This window comes from Harpegnathos saltator, unplaced genomic scaffold (genome assembly GCF_003227715.2).
Source record: "Harpegnathos saltator strain DR-91 unplaced genomic scaffold, Hsal_v8.6 scaffold337, whole genome shotgun sequence".
NCBI lineage: Eukaryota > Metazoa > Arthropoda > Insecta > Hymenoptera > Formicidae > Harpegnathos > Harpegnathos saltator.
This window is the reverse complement of record NW_020230136.1, coordinates 10,806-32,062: the sequence shown is the minus strand read 5'-3', so window position 1 is coordinate 32,062 and position 21,257 is coordinate 10,806. Positions and strand designations below refer to the sequence as shown.

The 21,257-nt window shown below is 33.0% G+C and overlaps 1 protein-coding gene across 5 annotated transcripts; it reads right to left on the bottom strand.

Annotated features, from left to right (window-relative positions):
- Positions 1-696: 696 nt before the first annotated feature.
- Positions 697-20,775, bottom strand: LOC105190938 (histone-lysine N-methyltransferase SETMAR). Of its 5 annotated transcripts, none has more exons than XM_011153966.3 (5): positions 20,585-20,772; positions 19,386-19,561; positions 15,778-15,888; positions 11,206-11,342; positions 697-1,569 (listed from the first exon to the last, which is right to left on the bottom strand). In XM_011153966.3, the coding sequence occupies exons 2-5, from the start codon at positions 19,546-19,548 to the stop codon at positions 1,234-1,236; spliced, it is 747 nt and encodes a 248-aa protein (XP_011152268.1). In that variant the 5' UTR covers positions 19,549-19,561; positions 20,585-20,772; the 3' UTR covers positions 697-1,233. The 5 variants fall into 5 exon arrangements, with proteins under 5 accessions (XP_011152268.1, XP_025156006.1, XP_011152269.1 ...); XM_025300221.1 differs by lacking the exon at positions 20,585-20,772 and adding an exon at positions 19,769-19,898; XM_011153976.2 differs by having other exon boundaries at positions 1,487-1,740; positions 20,585-20,774.
- Between the last annotated feature and the right edge of the window lie 482 nt (positions 20,776-21,257).

The window sequence follows — 21,257 nt, the reverse complement described above, 5'->3', positions numbered from 1 at the left end:
GGAGCCAAATCAGGTGAATACGGTGGATGATCGATAACAATGATGTCTTTGCAATGATGAACTCTCCAATCTTTTTGGTCGTCTGTCAGAGTGTGTGGCACGAAGCGCGCACAGACCTTCCGTTTGCCCAAATTTTCGGTCAAAATTCGATAGACTGTGCTTTTCGGTATCCCAGTTTCCTCTTCGATGAGTCTCGTAGACACATAGCGGTCGCTTCGAAGAATTTCTTTGACTTTCTCGATGTTTTCTTCATTGTGAGTGGTTTTTGGCGGCGGTGCTCGGTCATCGTCTGCAAGGTCCTCACGACCGTCACGGAATCGGCCAAACCAACGGAAAACCTGTGCATGGGACATGCATTCATCCTCGTACACATTTTTAGCGTTTCGTACGTTTCTGCACCACTTTTACCCAATTTAAAACAGAATTTAATATTCGCTCCATGTTGGTTTTCGATCGACGTACACAAAGTGACTTTACATAAAATGTCAAACCACAGTAAAATATCAACCGAATTCGCTCAAATTTTGAGGTTAAGTAGATGAAGGGTAGAACATTCACCTACCATCATTCACTCATAAATGTCGCTGCGCTAAGAACTTTGATGGAACCAGTCTCATTATATCTGGGACAGACTGTGTATATTAGGTTGGTAGGAAAATAATATCGGTTTTTAACTTCTAACTTTAAACGCATATATCTCAGCTCAGAGTAAAGTATATTAATCAAAATAAAAACCATTACAATCATCAAATTTTTGCCAACGAGAAACAAATTTATTTATTCCGGTAACATAGAATTCCAACGTCGTAGAATCGATAAATTCTCGAAAGGCATTTTCAACAGCGCCGTGGTTGTTGAAAACTTTCTCTTGCAGGAAGTGGTCGAGGTACTTGAAAAAATGGTAGTCGATTGGCGAGAGATCTGGTGAGTATAATGGGTGAACCAGAGTTTCATAGCCTAATTTATTCAGTTTTTGCAGCGTCGGTTGTGCGACGTGTGGTCGTGAAGAAAAATGGGATCTTTTCTATTGACCAATGTCGAGCGCAGACGTTGCAGTCTGCGGTGCATTTCATCGACTTCTTGACAATACTTCTCTACCGTGATGGTTTCACCTAGATTCAGGAAATTGTAATGGATCAGACCGGCTGACGACCACCAAACCATCACTATAGTTTTTCTTTGGTGCAGTTTCAGCTTTGGAAAGTGTTGTGGAACTTCGCGGCGGTCCAATCACTATGCTGAGCAGTTGTATAGAATCCATTTTTCATCGCATGTCACAATGCAATCGAGGAATGGATCGTTGTTGTTGCGCAAAAGATACACAAAGCACACTTCATAACGACGATTTTTTTTACTTTCATTCAATTCATGCGGCACCCATTTGTCGAGCATTTTTGATTTTCCAAGTTGCCTAAGATGGTCCAGAACTATTGGATGATTTACGTTTAACTTTACAGCAAGGTCTCGAATCGTGCACGGATCTGCCTCGATCAACACCTTCAATTCGTCATTGTTAACTACCGATGGACGCCCACGACCTTCTTCATCTTCAAAGCTCTCATCCCCATTCTGAAATTTTTGAAACCAATGTTGCGTCATAGGTTCGTTTGCGGTTCCCTAGCCGAATGTACTGTTGATGTTACGAGTCACCTCTGCTGCTTTATAGTTTGAACCTAGTTTGGCCTAGTGTGAACTCGTATAAGAATATCGCTCGCAATTGCTTCTTTTCCATCATGAATTCTATGAATAATAATGAACACAAAATAATAGTAAAAATAAAACCAGTAGCAGAGAAATATAGAGCGAAATCTGCATTTTAAAATGGTATATAACATGAATATATTAAAAGAAATATTTATTCCAAAAACAAATAACAAAGTCAAATAATATATAAAGCTGGCATTATTTTCTTACCAATCTAATACATATATGCAGGATACATCAAACTGGAATAATAAGGTTGCTACCATTTTGCAATCGATCACGTAAAATTTTCAATTATTAACGAAAGAGAATTGAGAAATCAGCACGCACAATGCGGTAAGGTGAACTATGTTGGTATAATTACAAGCTAATGGCTAATCGTGCGATTGTTTCATAAGAAGAGAGCCAGAAATGGCCCCCTCTGATTTCGATGAGCTTGACATATGTTATAGTATTACTCTCCGATTAATGAAGGGGTAAAGCCACTGGATGCAATGCATTCGCGAGAAAAATGAATTTAAAGTTTAAAGTTAAAAATGAATTTAAAATTTTCGGTGTTCCGTATGTACTGAATAATAAAAACAGGGTGCCACTGAACAGCAGTAACCAAGGTCGTAAAGCGACAGACAGTACGCTGTAGCGCTGCACGTCACAAGTTTGAGTCTCGCTTTTTTTTTCATTTTTACTCGAGTAGAGCAACAACTAGCGTTCGCAGTATATTGTGAATAGTGAAGAAAATAGAAAATCCAACGATGCAAAATACTTTAAATTTTTTATTTATTAACCTTATCTTTATCTTATATTTCCTGTACATGTTCTTATACTTTCCTACATTTGCTTCAATAAAACAATAAAATAAATGGAAATATAAAATATATATAAAAATATATACATACAGCGAATAAATGCGCAAAAAGAATATTTTTCTTAAAAATGTTGTACAATTATATATATGTACATTCATGTAAATGAAAATGAAAAAAGGAATTAAGAAAAAAGCGAGATTTGTGATGCGCAGACCTACAGCGTACTAGTCCGTCACCTTACGACCTCGACAACTTGTTTTTACTACTCGGTACATAAAGAACACCGAAAATTTGAAACTCATTTTTCTCGCGGATGCTTGAGCGTTGCATCGAGTGGCTTTATCCTTCATTAGTGGAGGGTAGTACTATAACATATGTCAAGCTTGTCGAAATTGGAGGAGGCCATTTCTGGTCTTCTCCTTGTCAGTAATGATAACAAAAGATGAAAAAAATTTGCAAGCGGTACGTGGTCAATTGTGGTTATTTGTGTAGTCGCCCCATCGTATTATGCGCACTCATTCACTAATTTTCTTTAATAAATATCTCAATAATTATCGTTATTTGCAAAACAATACAAGACGTATTCATTTAATTTGATGAGCTCTGCACACAAGTGGAAATATATAAGCACCTGCACACAAGTGGAAACATACAAATTGCATAAGAAATATCCTGTATACATAAGACGTACCGAAAATCGTAATACAAAATCGTAATACTACAAAAAGAAAATAATTTCTCATATAGAAGTTAAACAGAGAATTAGATTGAAAATTTGTATACCAATTTTTATTTTCATATGAATTTTGTTAAAAAGAAAATTAAACTTAAAAATTCATTGGGCACGTATGGACTTAACTAACAATATCATTTGACTTGTGTAAACGTTACACCGTTCTTTAGAATTTAATTTTCTAGAAAACGAAACATGATGTAAAAAATTTCCATCTATATTTTCGATTTACTTTGTATCAGAATCACCTAGTTCTCCTGATATGAAAAATTATTTAGTTTTCAATTATATTACCGAACTTAATTTCCGACTTTTTCTGCTTAAAGACCACATTCATTTTAATGACAAAATGAATGAATACATTAATCAAAATATTTTCCATTATTTTCTATGATCTTTTTCCATTTCATTGGCAAAAGTTAAATTCCGCGTCGATAGAACTTGTCTTTTAAAGCAATCTAATCATTGACCCATTTTTGCACATTTTGGAAATTAAAGAAATTAGAGAAGTATCCTCAAGGGCACATTACATCGATCGAAACAAGTTTAATAATAGGGATAATTCTGATAGGGCCAAGTCTGGAAAATAGACTGCGTGCGGGAAAACCTTCCATTCGAGCTCTATCAGTATTAGACGGTTCTTGCAACATATAGCCGAGCATTGTCATATAAAAGAATGACTTTTTATCGATCACTGGCAATTGATTTTTTGTATTATAATTCTTCGTTTGAACGTTCCAATTGTTGTTGGTAACGGTTGGTTGTGACTGTTTCATTTGGTTTCAGTAAAGCATAGTACATTATATCTTCCTGATCCCACCAAATATATAGCATTACCTCGTGACCATAAATATTCCGTTTGGGCATCGAAGTTGATGGTTGGCCCAGGTCTGTCCATGACTTTTTGCGTTTATCATAATGGATTATCATAATATAAATCCATTTTTCGTCGCCAGTCACAATACGTCACAAAAAACTCTTTGTTATGATTTGCGAGTAGAAAACTAGCGATGGATTTAACTCTTTACTGCATAGTAGTCCTCCCAAAGTGCCACCAATCATCTTTTATTTTTTCATACTTTTTTCATATTTCTACTGGTTTGAGGATGGGCTTTAATGGGTTAATAAGCATATACTGAACAAAACCGTCGTTTTGTTCAGCAGAGAGAATAAATTCGTTTGCATGAAATGTTAAGTAATAATGTATACTTTCAAATCGTATACTAACGTATACTTCAAAATCATGATCTGGAGGTTTTTGAGGTTGCTGAATACAAATCCGATGTGAAAAGTACAAAATTCAAAATGACGGGTCTCATATGGCGAACATAATTATAGAAATGAAACATTTCAATTTCAAAATGGCTATTGATTGAGTTTTTTATATCATAGATATTCTATCATAGATCCCACGATTTCAAATTTTCAATAACAAATTTGTAATTAACAATCTCGAAAACCCTTAAATAACAAAAGAGGATGTTAAAAAAGACCAATTTTTCGACTACAGATAGAACCTAAAAACTGAATATCATGGGTATCGATGAATATAAATAAAATGTGGAAATGACGGCCCTTTTAGCGGAAGATCTGTAGAAAGAGCCGTAAATCCATCAAAACTAGTGAAAAATGCGTCATTTTATCGATCCAGAGACAACTATTCGGCCACATTGCCAAAGCAGCTTCTGGTTAGATAATTATCCAATAGTTTTTTAAATAGATAGCTAATAATGATAGAATAATAGATAGATAATAATTCAATATCGAGATCCGACATTCATGATGGCGGATCCAATATGACAGTCCAGAATTGAGGAAAATATATATACTGATATATTTTATGTAAAGTCCACTCAACATCGGGCATTCTATTGGATACGCCATAGTTACGAGTGTTTCTGCTATTCGGTGTTTTCAAACTTTTTTAGTGGACCTGATCGTTTGTTTTTCATGTTAAAATCACCACTTTTAAATCGTTGAAACCATTTTTTGCAAGCTATTTTTAATGGAGCAACATCATCATAACTTTCATTGAGTAATCAATGAACTTCAGTTAGATTTTTCTTCAAATGAAAGTAGTGAAGACGCACATGTCGAAAAAACTCTTTATCACGTTCCATTTTCTACCGAATAAAATGGGTCATTGTGTATTGAATTTTATTGAGAAATGTTAAGCTTTCTTTTCAGCTGTCAGTCATAACGTTCGTTGCTTATGCCATTAATTTTTGAGAATTGGTAATTAAGTTCGGTACCTAATATTACTATTTTCGATATAGTTTTTATACACAAGATGTTTGATGCAAAACACGCAATAACCATGGCTGCGTTCCATTATTGACAGCCAATGATGGCAGTACTGCTAATACCGTTTCAAAATACGCTGCAGTAAACTTTCGACGAGCTCGTGAAAACATATGACGTCATAAATTTTGTCGTCACTTCCTGCTTTTGTTACTGCGACTCGCGAGATAAGACATTCTCAGTAGAAAAGTGGCGACAACCATGAAAGTGGCTGCGTTCACTGTCAGTATTGAAAATATATAGTTTGTCATATATACATAGGCTGCTGGAAAAATTTCTGCAATTTAGTACTTGCAATGGCACCACCGTTCTGCTACTATCATATCCGTAAAATTAGACGTTTCTAACTTATAATTCAATTGACAGTTTGTACCTAGTCAATTAGCTTCATTTGCACAATTTTAAAAGAAGTTATTTTGTGAGAAAATGGAAATTTCGCGCGAGAAAATGAAAATTTTCGGGCAATGATTTTTTACGATTACAAATGTAGTCTAACTCCGAAACAATGCCGATCGACTTCATTTGGCTTTTGGGGATGAAGCACCATCCAATAGAACTGTTTATAATTGATTTGCCGAATTTCAGCGCGGACGCACCTTTCTTAGTGACGAGTTTTGTGAATATCGTCCATCCACGTCTGTTATTGCTACTAATGTTGATGCTGTGCGTGAAATGATTGAGCGAGATCAGCATGTGACACACCGTGAGATTCAGGCATCTTTGGGCATTGACATGAAAGCAATACACATGATTTTACATGATCACTTGAACGTACGGAAACTTTGCAGTCCCTTTGGATCTCACACAATTCGACCGAAGCTCAAAAACAGGCTCGTGTGAAATGGTACAAAGAAATGTTCAAGAAATTCAACCGAGGTCAGTCAAATTTGGTCTACAATATCGTTACTGGAGACGAAACATGGATCTAGTCGTACGAGCCCGAAAGTAAACAACAATCCACTGTTCGGCTCGTTCAAAATGAGCCGAAACCAACAAAAGTCGTTCGTTCATGCAGTGTTGCCAAGCAAATGATTACTTGCTTCTTCGGTTATACCGGACATGTGACAACCGGGGCTTTAGAGGATCGAAAGACTATAAATGCTGATTGATATACAACAATTTGTTTGCATGAAGTCATCAATGAATTGTGTAGAACAAACCGAAATTGTTGCATCATTCTTCATCATGACAACGCCAACTGTCTTTCAGCACGTCAAACCGTTAATTTTTTATTCAGTAAAAATGTCAAATTGATGACTCATTGTCAATATTCACCTGATTTATCACCTAATGACTTCTTCTTGTTCTCAAACATCAAACATAAGATGCGTGGTGAATGATTTGTATCGCCTGAAGCAGCTGTTGAAGCATTCCGAACACTGGTTTCTGAGGTTACAGTCTCAGTGAAAAAAATGTTTCGAAAATTGGTTCGAGCGTATAGAGAAGTGCATCGATCATAAAGGCAAATACTTTGAAAAACAAATAAAGCCATTTACCGAATTTTATATGCTTTTTTTTTTCATATCGTTTGCAGAAACTTTTCCAGCAGCCTACGTATTATAGAATTTCAATACTAACAATGAATATCGGAATGTAGCCAGCAAGTCACACAGTTCTGTTTTAAGTTTTAGGTTATATTGTAGTATGTTTGCAGTATTGCATATCCGTTCCGTTATTAATTGCATTACACGCTGAAAAACAGCATCAACAATTGCAGAACACTTTAGCAGTTTGACTTTATGATGTCACACTGTCAGTATTGCAAGTGAATAACGGAACGCAGCCCATATAGGTTTGTAAGATAACAGGAATCCTCATAATCAGAATGACATGCTCTATCGTTCTATGTAATTATTGCATGTCTTGCGTCAAACACCTGCATAATGTAAAAGATAAGTAAATCAGATACTATTTATAAATAAAAATATTAACCTTGACTTAGCCCCAGGCTTGACTTTTACAATAATGAATGATCAATTTTCCATCCGTACCATAACAATCATATAAATTTTTAACTGTCTGGTCAGGAGAAGGTGCAAATGTTTGATTAACATAGAGAAACTGAAAAATAAATAGATAGATAGATATATATATATATATATATATCAATATCAATATATATATATATATATATATATATATTGAGTCTATGCATAATTCCGTAGCGAAATTCCGACAGATGTTCGCAACTGTGTGAAGTTGGCCCCCTAACCACCAAGAATTTAATTTTGACCATTGCCATTCGTTTGGTGGTCGTTTGGTAGCGTTTGGTAATCTATTCCCAACGTTTGGTAGTCAAAAGTGCAATAGTTTTCGCAAAAAATAAAAATTGTATGTGAAGTTGGCCCCCTCATCTCGAAAATCGGTTTCCACGATGTTCTGGATAATTTTGACTATTATTGATCGTTTGGTGGTCATTTGGTAGCGTTTGGTAGTCCATTCCCAACGTTTGGTAGTCAAAATTGTTTTCATTATTAGTGAAAGTCGAGTTTGCATTTGTGAAGCTGGCTTTCTAAGTTTAAAAAATGTTACGCGACATTCCCTTGTCGCGATATTCTATGTAACTTTCATTGTGACAAAATTTTTGGTGGCCGTATTTTTACGGTTGGTAGTTAGTTTGGTGACGTTTGATAGAAAATAGTAGTAATTATTAATGAAAATCGAATTTGCGAATGTTAAGTTGGCTTGCCAAGTTTAAAAAAGCACTTCCCGCGGCATCCTTTCATAATATACATAATTTTCATTATAATCATTTGTTTAATGCAAAGTTACTAAACTATAAAGATTTGCTTATTGACGAATTTCTGGGCAGAAGACGCATCGACAAGAAGAGATATTGACACCGTGAATCCCAGTGGTGTCTATTTAGCGGCTTCAAGTGGTTTTCATTGACAATATGTGATATGTCAAATCGAATTTAACTGTCAGTTTGATTATAAACACCAATTATCGAGATAAATATTAACCCTTTGCGGTTGATGCCGCCACAGTGGTGGCATTCGCAAGTTATCGTAGAAGTCGGTGCCGCCAGGCTGGCATTCGTGATCGCCTGGCGCGCGGCACGGTGAACGAGGCTAGCGATAATGAAAGAAAACTATCCTGCCGATGCTAGATTCAAATGTTTAGATCAACTTACAGATATCAATGTTTATCAATCTCTTCGAAATCTGCCGACCGCAAAAGGTTAAACATAACTTATGTAAAAAAATATTTTCTTTGAAACTAACAAACTAAAATGCCGCTAGCACGATCATACAGGGTCTGCTAAAAGTTCTGGAACAGCTAATTATTAAAAAAAATAATGATTGTTTAAAACAATGTGTAAAACAAAAGTTGTAGAGCTTAAAAAAAGCTATCAGATATTGAAAATTGTTTGACCTTGGATTGACCTTGAGAAACGATATCAAGGTCGACATAAAAATCTCAAGTGGAAACTCTAATTTTTTATTATACCGTCTTTTTCCACCAATTAATTTGAACAACTTTTGTTTGAAACATTTTTTTATTTGCCTAATATTTTTTGAGATATTTAAGGATTAAAAAATTGGAGTTTCCATTTAACATTTTTGTCGACCTAGATAACGTTTCTCAAGGTCATTCCAAGGTCAAACAATTATCAATATCTGATAGCTTCTTTTAAGCCCTACAACTTTTGTTTCAAACATTGTTTTAAACAATTATTATTTTTTGAAATAATTAGCCGTTCCGGAACTTTTGCCAGACTCTATAATATAATAACCATTACTACGTTAAGTGCGTTAGGATTCTGTATGACGTAACGAAAGAGTGGGGATGAGTAAACCTCTATAGTTTAGTAATTTTGGTTTAATGGAAGCTATTTTATGTTTATTTCATTATGAACGATAATCGAAATTGTAGTCGTAAGGAAAATAGAGGTTTTAATGAAAATTACAAAAGTTGGTGACAAAAAATTTATTTTTACTCATAAAACAGTTAAACCAAATGATTAGTAATGGTCAAAATTATCCAAGATGTCGTGGAAACCGATTTTCGAGCCGAGTGGGCCAACTTCACATTATAATTTTTTGCGAGAACTATTACAGTTTTGACTACCAAACGTTGGGAATGGACTACCAAACGCTACTGAACGACCACCAAACGATTGGTAATGGTCAAAATTATCCAGGACACTGTGGAAACCGATTTTTGAGAGAGGGGGGCAACTTCACATACAATTTTTATTTTTTGCGAGAACCATTACACTTTTGACTACCAAACGTTTGGAATGGACTACCAAATGCTACCAAACGACCACCAAACGAATGGCAATGGTCAAAATTAAATTCTTGGTGGTCAGGGGGCCAACTTCACACAGCTGTCTTTCGCAGTTGTTTTTCTGCTCGCACATGTATCAAACATATGAAGTGCCGTACATTAAGTGAAAACTGAAATTTGTGCCGACATTTTAAGAAAGTATTCATCGAGATCCATGACGTATACGAAGTTTAATTATATTTTGAACATGGAAGGAAAAAACGTGTATTTTCAATGCATTTTGCTTTTTTATTTCCGAAAACTCACAAAAAGATATGCGCTGTGTAGGGAGAGAATGCCGTAAACGAAAGTGTGTGTCAGAAGTGGTTTGCGAAATTTCGTTGCGGAGATTTTAACCTCCAAGATGCTCCTCGCTCTGGTCGGCCAGTCACTATTGAAAATGATCAAATCAAGGCTTTAATTGACTCCGACCGGCATTTGACGACTACAGAGATCGGACATAACCTCAACATTGACCAATCAACTATTTCGAGACATTTACGGAAGCTTGGGATGGTAAACAAGCTTGATGTTTGGGTGCTGCACGAACTGAGCGAAAAGAATTTAATGGACCGAATTTCAGCCTGTGATTTGTTGCTCAAACGCCATCAAAACGAACTATTTTTAAAGCGGATGATCACTGGCGATGAAAAATGGATCGTCTACAACAATGTCAGTCGAAAAAGATCATGGTCGAAGCGCGAAGAGGCTGCTCAGACGGCCGCGTAGGTTGTGTTACACCCGAAGAAGGTCATGCTATGTATCTGGTGGGATTGGAAAGAAATCGTCTATTATGAGCTGCTGTCACCCAACAAAACGATTGATTCGACCAAGTACTGCTCACAACTGGCCAAATTAAAGCGAGCAATCGATCAGAAGCGGCCCGAATTGGCGAACATAAAAGACGTTGTGTTTCACCAGAACAACGCTAGATCACACGTTTTTCTGATGACCCAGCAAAAGTTATTGCGGCTTGGATGGGATGATTTGGTACATCCACTGTATAGTTCGGATCTTGCATCTTCAGACTATCATTTGTTCCGGACGCTACAGAACAATTTGAATAATAAAACCTTTAGTTCCCTAAACATCCTCAAAAACCACTTGAATGACTTCTTTGCCCAAAGATCTCAGGACTTCTATGAAAGAAGGATAATGAAGCTCGTAGAGAGATAGCAGAAAGTCATTGAACAGAATGGAACATATTTAGTTGATTAAAATCGCTTTTCTTACTAAATATTTTGCATTTGAAATTTATTCGATTTTCGCTACGGAATTATGCATAGACTCAATATATATATATATATACATAAACATAAATATCATTATTACTATTTTACTGTATTATTACTAAGAAAATTTGAAAAAGAAAATGGTTTAACTTACCAATCTCTCATTAGGATCTAATTTGAGATATTTTTTTATAAATTCCGAAATCCGTCCAATAGGATTGTCTTGGCAAACTGACCATTTTTTTTGCTTCATTATCGGTGCATTAGCAGTTGCTTTTAATAGTATATCAACTAGAAAGTTTAAAAAATGTATATATGTTAAACAGACATACACATATACGCATGCATAATAAAGTACTCTTTCTATGATATTTGAAATTTTGCCTTTTTTTATTTTTCAATGAAAAAATAATATCTCGTAAACTATTCACTTTTCGATCTTGTCTTAATATTTCTAAATGTAGAATAACAAAAGCAATCAATCAGTTATACTCATTTTTGCACTATAGTGCAATAAATATGCAAAACATAATAGTATTTTATTTAAGGTATTTCTTTTTATAACAATCGATTTTATCCGTCATTCTACGTACAAAAGTATGAAAGTAAATTTGCCAAAAAATAAATAATGAATACGAAATATTCCACATTTTACATTATATTTAAAAATATTAAAATATAATAAAATACTTCAGAAACTATGAATTTTGATAATTTTACTCCAATACTTTTATATATAGGAGGACTAGAAGAATATATATTGATTTGTGTTTAAGAAACATATAGTTCCATATATGTAAAAATATATAGTATTAAAAAAATTAAAAATAATACTTATATGACATTAACAAGGTTATTGAAAATCATGTAAGTAACTTTGTCATACATCCCTCTTGATATCGTAAAACTTTTATCTGAAACATTTCCATATTTTCCTTGATTTTTCTTAATTTTCGAAATATTCAAAATAACAACAGTCATTGATTCACCTTATGCATGCATGTATACGTGTTTATCTTAAAAAATCAAAGTTTTTTGTTTAGTATAAAGAGTATAAAGAATATAAGAAGATACTTAATTGAACCGCTATTTTGTTAATGTTTAACTTTTTATTTTGAAATTAGGTTCATCCCTTTACAAAATTACAAAGTTTTGAAATATTTTTTGTTTCGTATTTTCGACCTTTTGTTTAATTGCAATTTTGCAGTCCTGCAACTTTCATATGTCTCACTAGGTCACGTAACATCGAAAGATACAGTAGTATCTCGTATCAAGTAAGTGAATGAAACGAGTAACAAGCGCAGGATTAGCCATGCACATTTACATATCTCCAATCGAGTACAAGATTCATTATTTCATTATAATGAAATTATGATGGAATTATGATAGGAGTCCTATGACATTTGAAAGTCATTTTAAAGCTAAATATGTATTTTTTATCAGTACTTTCAAACAACTTGTAACGTAAAGGAGGTACTAAAATATGTTTTCAACAAAACTGGTAGAGGTTAAAGGAAGTCGCCCACTGACTTTGATTTCGACCTTCAGATCAAATTTTAAGGTCACTTCAAGATCTACGTGATTTTTTCAAGTGAAAACCTCCAATTTTGATATCAGAAATGGTGACTGCGGAAACTTACTAATACATTATTTTCCTGATACATTGAAATAGTAATAGAAAATTGCAGACAAGTTTTTTCAAATAATAGCTAATTATCGTCTGAATGAGATTGTTGATATGATTCAAATTTTAGGAGAATGTAATGTAAATTACGTAGCAGCTGCAAGACTTTACGCACAACATTATCCAAATAGACGTCATCCCAATAATACCACGATACGAAATCTTACTGCAAAGGCTCGTAATGGAGATCTAGTTTGTGAACGTCCTTGTCATGATTACGGTGAAAATGACGCGCGCGTTCTTACAGTATTTGTGATTATCCATTCAAATCTTCACATCAGCAGCCGCCAAATACAAAGGCAAACGGGTATACCTGGAACGGTATTGCAAATTTTAAGAACAAGGCAGTATCACGCTTATCATATCACACTTACGCAAGCGTTAACACCGGATGATTTGAGAATGCGCCTTCGGAGGATAATCAGCCATTATTTGAAAAAAAAATACGTATTTGGCTTTAAACTGACTTTTAAATGTCATGGAACTCCTATCATAATTTATCTATCTGAATGTTAAATTTTCCGCTCTTTTCATTTCTGGAGTCAAAAATAGTGGTTCTTATTTGAAAAATCAAAGTTGACTTTCAGATAACCTTGAAAACTGACTTCAAGGTCAAAGTCAAAGTCATCAGTGTGTGTCCCCCATTGATCCCTACAACTTCACTACATTTCTATTTGAAACATTTTTCATGATCTGGCTTACCTGACGAAATATTTCCGATTATCAATTAAAATGGACCACACTGTATATAAGTTCGTCCTAATAGATCATTCGATGGTTCATTATAAAGTCATTACAAAATCGCACAGATATTACGATCGAGTAGAATTTTCTGAACATTACAGGTTTCGTTTTAAATGTTTCCCGTAAAACTAATTTGTAAAATTATTTTAAAAATAACTGGCTCTTTCCAGACTTTTTAAACACTCGGTAACTGTTAGAATTATCAAGGAAAGTAAGGTTTATTTTTAATAAAATGAGAAAATAGTGAGAAAACGTTTAAAAAAGTGAATGAAAAGTGAGTTTTCCAGATAATTTATTTGTAAAATTAACCAAATAAACAATTAGACCGCGGATATTTATAACAAGAACAAAATTATTATAATTGGAGTTATTTATGTGGATATTTATGACAAAAAATTATAATTACAAATATTTATGACAGAAATAAAATTATATAAGCCTGTTTTAATATTATTAAATATCATAAACTTTTAATATGTAACTGAAAATAAATATATTTTAAATATTATTAAACAAATACCAAATTATTAATATGTAACTAAAAAGATAAATTCGTTAACATACAAATAATTCTTTAACATATAAATGATATCCAAAATAAAATTAAATTTATTATTTAAAGTTTGCAAATATTACGAATAAAAAAATATATAAATTCTATTTCGTGATTTCTAGTTCCTCTCCATGGAACTCTTGATTGATGACATCAGAAGCAAGGAAATCCATGTTAAAAATTCCTATGGATTACGATGAAATAAATAACATAAAATGACACTTGCCGTAAATTCAATACACTTATAAAATGTTCTGAAAGTTATCAGTTTTCTTTGACAGTCAATAAACAGCTATAACATGAGTGTAATATGAAATCTGGTTGCACGAATAATTACGCAGGATTAGACATTCTTATCATAGTCATTCTACAACTGTTGATTAACTATTAAGGCAAAAGAATAACTTTTAGAATATTCTAAAAGTGTGTTTAATCGACTGCAAATGTGATTTTATTTGGATGTATTAGATCGTTAATATGTAATGTCCGATTTCCTTAAGTACGAAATTCAACAATCGATATCTCTGACACTTCACTTCTACAGTTCTTGGTTTTTTTTTTGTTGTGAAGGTACATCATCGCTCTTTCAAACGCATGTTCTGGTTTGTGATTATCTTTCGAGTTGTCTTTATTATAGCAATTTTTGTGTAACCATCTGTAAGTCAAAAGTTCGCGTTATTTTCGAATATAAGTTCCGTCATGGAACCAATACAGCGTAGACAATTCAAAATATCAACGAAATGTTTGATGAAGATGTGGCTAATGAACGCACAGTATGTCGATGATTTGAGAAGTTTCGTTCTGATGATTTTAATCTTGAAAATAAACCACGTGGTCGACCCGAGACCAAAGTGGATAATGATGAGCTGAAAGTTGTAGTGGAAGCGGATACATCTCAAACTATGCATGAATTAGCAGCAAGGTTTAACGTTACTATCCCAACAATATCAGAGCATCTGAAATAAATCGGCAAGGTAAAGAAACTAGATAAGTGGGTTCCGCATGAATTAAACGAGCGTCAGAAGAACAATTATCTCGAAGCTTGCCTTTCTTGACTCTTACGACGTAAAGGCGAACCATTTTTACATCGTATTGTTACGTGTGATGAAAAATGGATTCTTTTCAACAATCGCAAGTGTTCGGCATAATGGTTGGATAAAAGTGAAGTGCCGAAACACAGTTCTAAACCGAATATTCACTAAAAAAAATTATTGGTGTGTGTGTTTAGTGATCCAGCACTGGTATTATCCACTACAGCTTCATGAAACCTGGTCAATCGATTACAGCGAGTGTCTACTGTAACCAACTGGACGAAATGATGAGAATGCTTGCGATTAAGCAGCCGAGATTGGTCAATAGAGGCAGGCTAATCCTCTTGCAAGACAACGCTCCATCATATGTTGCACAAACAACGTTGCTCAAATTACAGGAGCAGGACTTGGAAACTCTACGTCACCTACTGTATTCACTAGACCTTGCACCAACTGACTATCACTTCTTCCAGGCACTGGACCACTTCTTGCAAGGAAAAATATTCAATTCTCAACAAGCTATCGGAAACGCCTTCCGCGATTTCATCATTACCCGCCGTTCAGACTTATTCACTGCTGACATAAGTTATCATTAAGATGGCAGAACTGTGTCAATAGTTTAGGCGCATACTTTGATCGAAATATACTATTTCTAGTTTGAGATATAATAAACTAAAATTTTGATTCGAAATCGGATATTTCATACTTAATGACCTAATTTGTAGCAATCTTCAACATAGATTTTCTCGCTTCTGATGTCATAATCCAAAGTAGCCACGGCGAAGGTGAAGGTCAAGATAGCGTGAAAGAGTTGCGCCTGAGGTGCTGAAAAAAAGTCAGAAATTAATTGCTTTGATTTTTAAAAAACTAATTATTAAGTGATTTTTCGTGACTAAATATATATATATATATATTTTTTTTTAAGAGACTCAACTTCAGACGATTTTAACTATTCCCTAATTGACATTGTGCCTTCAAATATTTCATATGCTTAATTCCTTATAAATCTTTACTATCTAATGCACCGGTGTGAATTTGGCAAGCAACTTAATCAGTGAATTGATTGGCAAGCAACAAACGGATACAAACGATACTCTTTTGAATGGTTTTAGCCGAGTTGCAATATTTCAAAAATTGACGAAAATATCTCTTGGACAATTATTTTTGAATTCTGAGAAGCTTGTACTTCCAATTCCTTTAAGGTACAAACGACTTGGAAGGAAGTACAAACGGATACAAACGATGTTCTTTCGGATGACTATTTGCGTTGACTGTTTTCGTATATCTTATACTTGTTTGCTGGCTATTCCCTCTTCCTTCCTTTATCTTTTTATTCTTTGAAATATAAACAAAACAAAATGAGATACAAACGAAATACGGACATATTGCAATTTCTTTTTATGAAGTTGTTTGCCAAGTTCATCCCTTACCAAAAAAACATTTAAATATTGAGCATTTACACTCGATTTTGAGAGTTTATTCTCAAATTTGAGTATATACACTTATATTTTAAGTATCTATACTGAACATTGAGTATTCATACTGAACATGGAGTATTCATACTGAACATGGAGTATTACACTCTAACATTGAGTACACCTTAAAAGATGAAGTATACAGGGTGATTCAAAACAATCAGTTGTCCTTAATATGCCATATTCTTGAGCAAATTCTAAGACCATTTTTCCTCTTGCAAAATGTTATCTGCTGTTTAGTTACTGAATTATTAAGATAAATAGTTTGTCTATTACGAATTGGATATAGTAGACAGGCAGAGATGGAACAATTAACCGTTGGGGCATGCGCTGCCTAGGCGCTTGGTACGATGTGCTAACGCATGTGATAACATTCATTCATATTATTTTTAGAACTTAAAAATTTTAACGCGGGTATAATAGCAAATATAATATAAATTAATAATAAATTAATAGGATATTAATTGTTCCGTCTCTGCCTGCCTTCTGTACCCGATCCATAATAGACGAACTATTTATCTTAATAACTCAGTAGCTAAGCATCGGATAATATTTTTGCAAGAGGAAAAATAGTCTTAGAATTTACTCAAGAATATATCATATTAAAGACATCTAAGGATTGCTATGAATCATTCTGTATACACTCAATAACTGAGTATTCGCATTCCAGTTTGAGTGTAAACACTGCATATTTAAAAGTTTACTCTGAACATTTGAGTATGACACTGAATAGATAAGTGTAAACCCTAAACTTTAGAGTGTTATTCTCTACATTAAATATTCTCAACAGTCACCAGATGTCCACTCTTTCTAATGATTTTGTATTAACGCCGAAATGTTAAGCGCAAATGCCCGTAAATTTAAAAACTGCTTAAACATGATTGTTTAAATTGTATAAGTAAATGCAACCAACTTAAAATATTATGATTGCAATTTATATAATAAATAATAAATTTATAATAGATTTATATAATAAATTTTTTTATACAATAAATTTTTTAATATAATATATAGTAAATATTGTTTTTTGATATACAGGGTGCTAAATTCCAAACATAACAGGTAAAAAATTTCGAAAACTATGAAAGATATTAAAAAAAACTAAAACATGTGTTTCATGATTTCGAAGGGGAAAGAGAATGGCATTATTAGTTTTTTATTTGGAGGATATTTTCAAGGTCAGTTGAAGGTCAACTTAATTTTAAAAATAGAAAGTCCAATTTTTTATTATATCTTCTTTTTCTACCAATTAATTTTAACAACTTTTGTCTGAAACATTTTTTTATTTACCTAATATTTTTTAAAATATTTAAGGAAAGCTTGGTAACTTTTTCAACATTTACCTTACGATATCTCGTTAACTATTCGGCATCGAAAAAAAAAATAGTTTGACTTTTTTACTTTATTTATTATCAAGAATATACTACTATAATAGTGCCTTAACTTTTATTAATTTAATAATTTTGAAATTTCCGAAGGTCGATAAGTTAATAAAAGTTAGGGCATTATTATAGTAATATATTCTTGATAGTGAATAAAGTAAAAAAGTTTAATACTATTTTTTCTTACAACTAATAGTTAATGAGATATCATAAAGTAAATGTTGGAAAAGTTACCAAGTTTTCCTTAAATATCTCAAAATATATTAAGCAAATAAAAAAATGTTTCAGATAAAAGTTGTTTAAATTAGTTGGTAGAAAGAGAAGATATAATAAAAACTTGAGCTTTCTATTTAAAAAAATAAGTTAACCTCCAACTGACCTTGAAAATGCCCTTCAAGGTCAAAGTCAAGGTCACCATCACCCCTACAAACTCTATAACTTTTCTTTTGGACATTTTTCGATATTTCCATAATCTTTGAAATTATCAGTGTGGATAAATTAAAATGGCCCATGCTGTACATTTATATGCATATGTGCATATGTGTGTGCGCGTGCATACATGTGTGCACATATATACATAATAATATAATACAATATAACAATATAACAAATAAAACAATATACCATTTTATTTAAATAATTAAATACAAAATAGTCAATTTCCGGAAATTACACAGGTTTTAGAAGAAAATGTTTCTTATCAAAATTTTATGACTTTGAGAGGGACATAAAATAATAGCATCCCAGAAAACACAGAATACAACTGTTATATAACATAGAAGTAACATGTAATATAACATATGTTATACTCTAGTTATATTGATGTTATATAATTTGGTTTCATAATTGTAATTGTGTTATGTATCTGTTACATTGTTTTGTTAATAAGCTGGAAATAACGTTACAATAGTTACAATAACAGTAATGTAACACATTATATAACAGTAATTATGTAATAATTATTCATATTACATTGCTGTTATATAACACAATTATTCATGTAATCCATTAAAAGTGAAAAATAACAACTTCATGTCACAAAAAACACAAGCAGTTTGAATATTTGCTTGCACAAGTTAATTTTTCTTTTTATTTTTATATTATTATTAATAAAAGTTACATTTAATACATTAAATTTGTCATAAAATCCTCTATATATGTAAAAAAGATTATGTAAAAAAAGATTGCATGATACCATTTACAAAATTCCAGATGATCTTGACTTTTTATAAAAAAATTTTTTTCAAACTCTTATTTATTAAAATATTAATTTCAATAATTAATTTACAATTTATTAAAATATTTAATTTTTCAAATTTTCTTATCATACAGATAACATAGCCTTGTTACTGTATGAAACGAATAAATGTTCACCTTACAATCTTTTCTTTAAACTATCAGAAATGTCTAAAAAGTCATGTGGACATTACACTGAACAACCTGTATATATATTTTACAAGATTACTTTTTGCTTTGTCCTTTGACATTGTTTGAGTTCCATTTCGTATTGCAGTTCCTTCAGGGGAGGTTTCTAAGCTGGTTGGTACATCCTCAGTTGTCGCATTATCTAGTATTTCTTCAGTCTTTGTTTCAGTTGTCAGATTATTTCCTTCCTCTTTAGTAGTCATAGTATGATGTATCCTATTATCCACATAATATTTATAGATTATAAATATAGAAAAATATCCTACCTAGATACCAAATCTGCGAAAGCAGATTCTGTATAATATCTGCTGCAGATTTCATCAGCAGCTTGCTGGCAGAAATATAAAACTTAATGATAAATTATAATAAACTGACAACAAAAACTAAGCAAGACTTGTTCTAATATATTTAAATTGAACATACTGCAGACCCTATTCACTTTCTGCTGCCAATCTGCTGTTAGATTCTCACAGCAGATTCTATCCACACAACATAAGCTTAATATAAATACCAGATGTCTATGAATCTATCTATGGATCCTGATAAAACTTGTCGCTAATTTATTAGTAGGCTGCTAAAAGATTGTTTATTAGATATATATTTTGATAAAAAAGCACCTTTTTGAATAAGTTGAAAACTAAAAGCAAATATTTTAGTAAATGCTTAATTTCAAATTTCACTTCAAATTAAAAAAAAATATACTGAAATATTTTATTTATGAACATATAAGATTTTGAAAATCAAAATCGTCCACTAGAACTACATAATTTCTAACAATAGTAATTATTAATAAGCAAAGAAATAATTATATGTGGAGGTTAGAACATTGTCATACCAATAAGATAAAACGTTAAACATATATGCTTAATTGTAATTCTAATTTAAAAATTTATGCATAATATTACATAAATTTCATAATTTTCTATGTAAAATTTAGCACATATTGCCTGATGTTTTTTGCACAAAATCCGGTTCATAATTTTTGATGACATTGTATAAGACGCAAATTTCTGATATAACTATGGATCTAATTCTACACAAACAAATATGTAAACTAGACCTCCTTTGTACAAGTAAATAATTCCTCTTTTCAAAAACTTTTGCAGACAAGAACTAACTTTTAATATCATTTACAAAAAAAACCGTCGTTAAAAATTATGTCTATTTTTATCACAAACTAAGAAACATATTTACTGGTACTTTATATGCTGTGTAATACGTAATGTAAAATTCACTAACCTCTATTGATTAAAGATAACTTTTTCTCTCTCTGATACCAATCTCTCTCCCTCTCTCAAAATATTAGCTCCGCCAGAAAGGAACTTGAAATTAGCCAACAACGTTTTCGATGACATCGATTTTCCGGACTAAGGACCTTTAAAGAGAGCTGGACCATAGACAGAGTTCAATTCAATTCAATAGATGGCTCTGGGTGAGTAAGCCACTGCTCCGACGCTACTCTCTAACCATAGACATAGTATATCCAGAGAGCGGCCAACACGGCGTTTTCGGCGACACCGACTTTCCGCAGTGTGAAAAGCCGCCATCTGCATCCATTTGAGAGGGGAACTACGATGCTACATCTACTTTTAGATTTCGGCGGTAAAACCTACATGTACTGGCAGTCCGAAAATGGATGTACTACATCCAGAGAGAAGAATGAGAGCGGCCACCGGCCGTATTTCGGGAGATACGGCTAGGCGTATTTTAGATACGCCATCTGACCAAAATGCGCCTAAACTACGTCCGCTAGGCGCACTTTATGCCAGTCTATGGCCGGTGGTCTAAAAAGAGCGGGGGAGAGGGGGGGAGGAGCAGAAAAAATAAAAGTACGTATTAAATGCTAAATCTTCGAATATATATTGCCGTATCAAAGTCTCTTCTACAATAAGCAATTTGACATGTATGGAGA

Excerpts from the sequence above, each read along its gene's own strand:
- LOC105190938 (XM_011153966.3), bottom strand. The coding sequence starts at position 19,548 with ATGACTACTAAAGAGGAAGGAAATAATCTGACAACTGAAACAAAGACT. Across the intron at positions 15,889-19,385 it reads GTCAAAGGACAAAGCAAAAA|CACCTCAGGCGCAACTCTTT; the intron begins GTAATCTTGTAA and ends ACTTTTTTTCAG. Across the intron at positions 11,343-15,777 it reads TGAAGATTGCTACAAATTAG|TTGATATACTATTAAAAGCA; the intron begins GTCATTAAGTAT and ends TAAACTTTCTAG.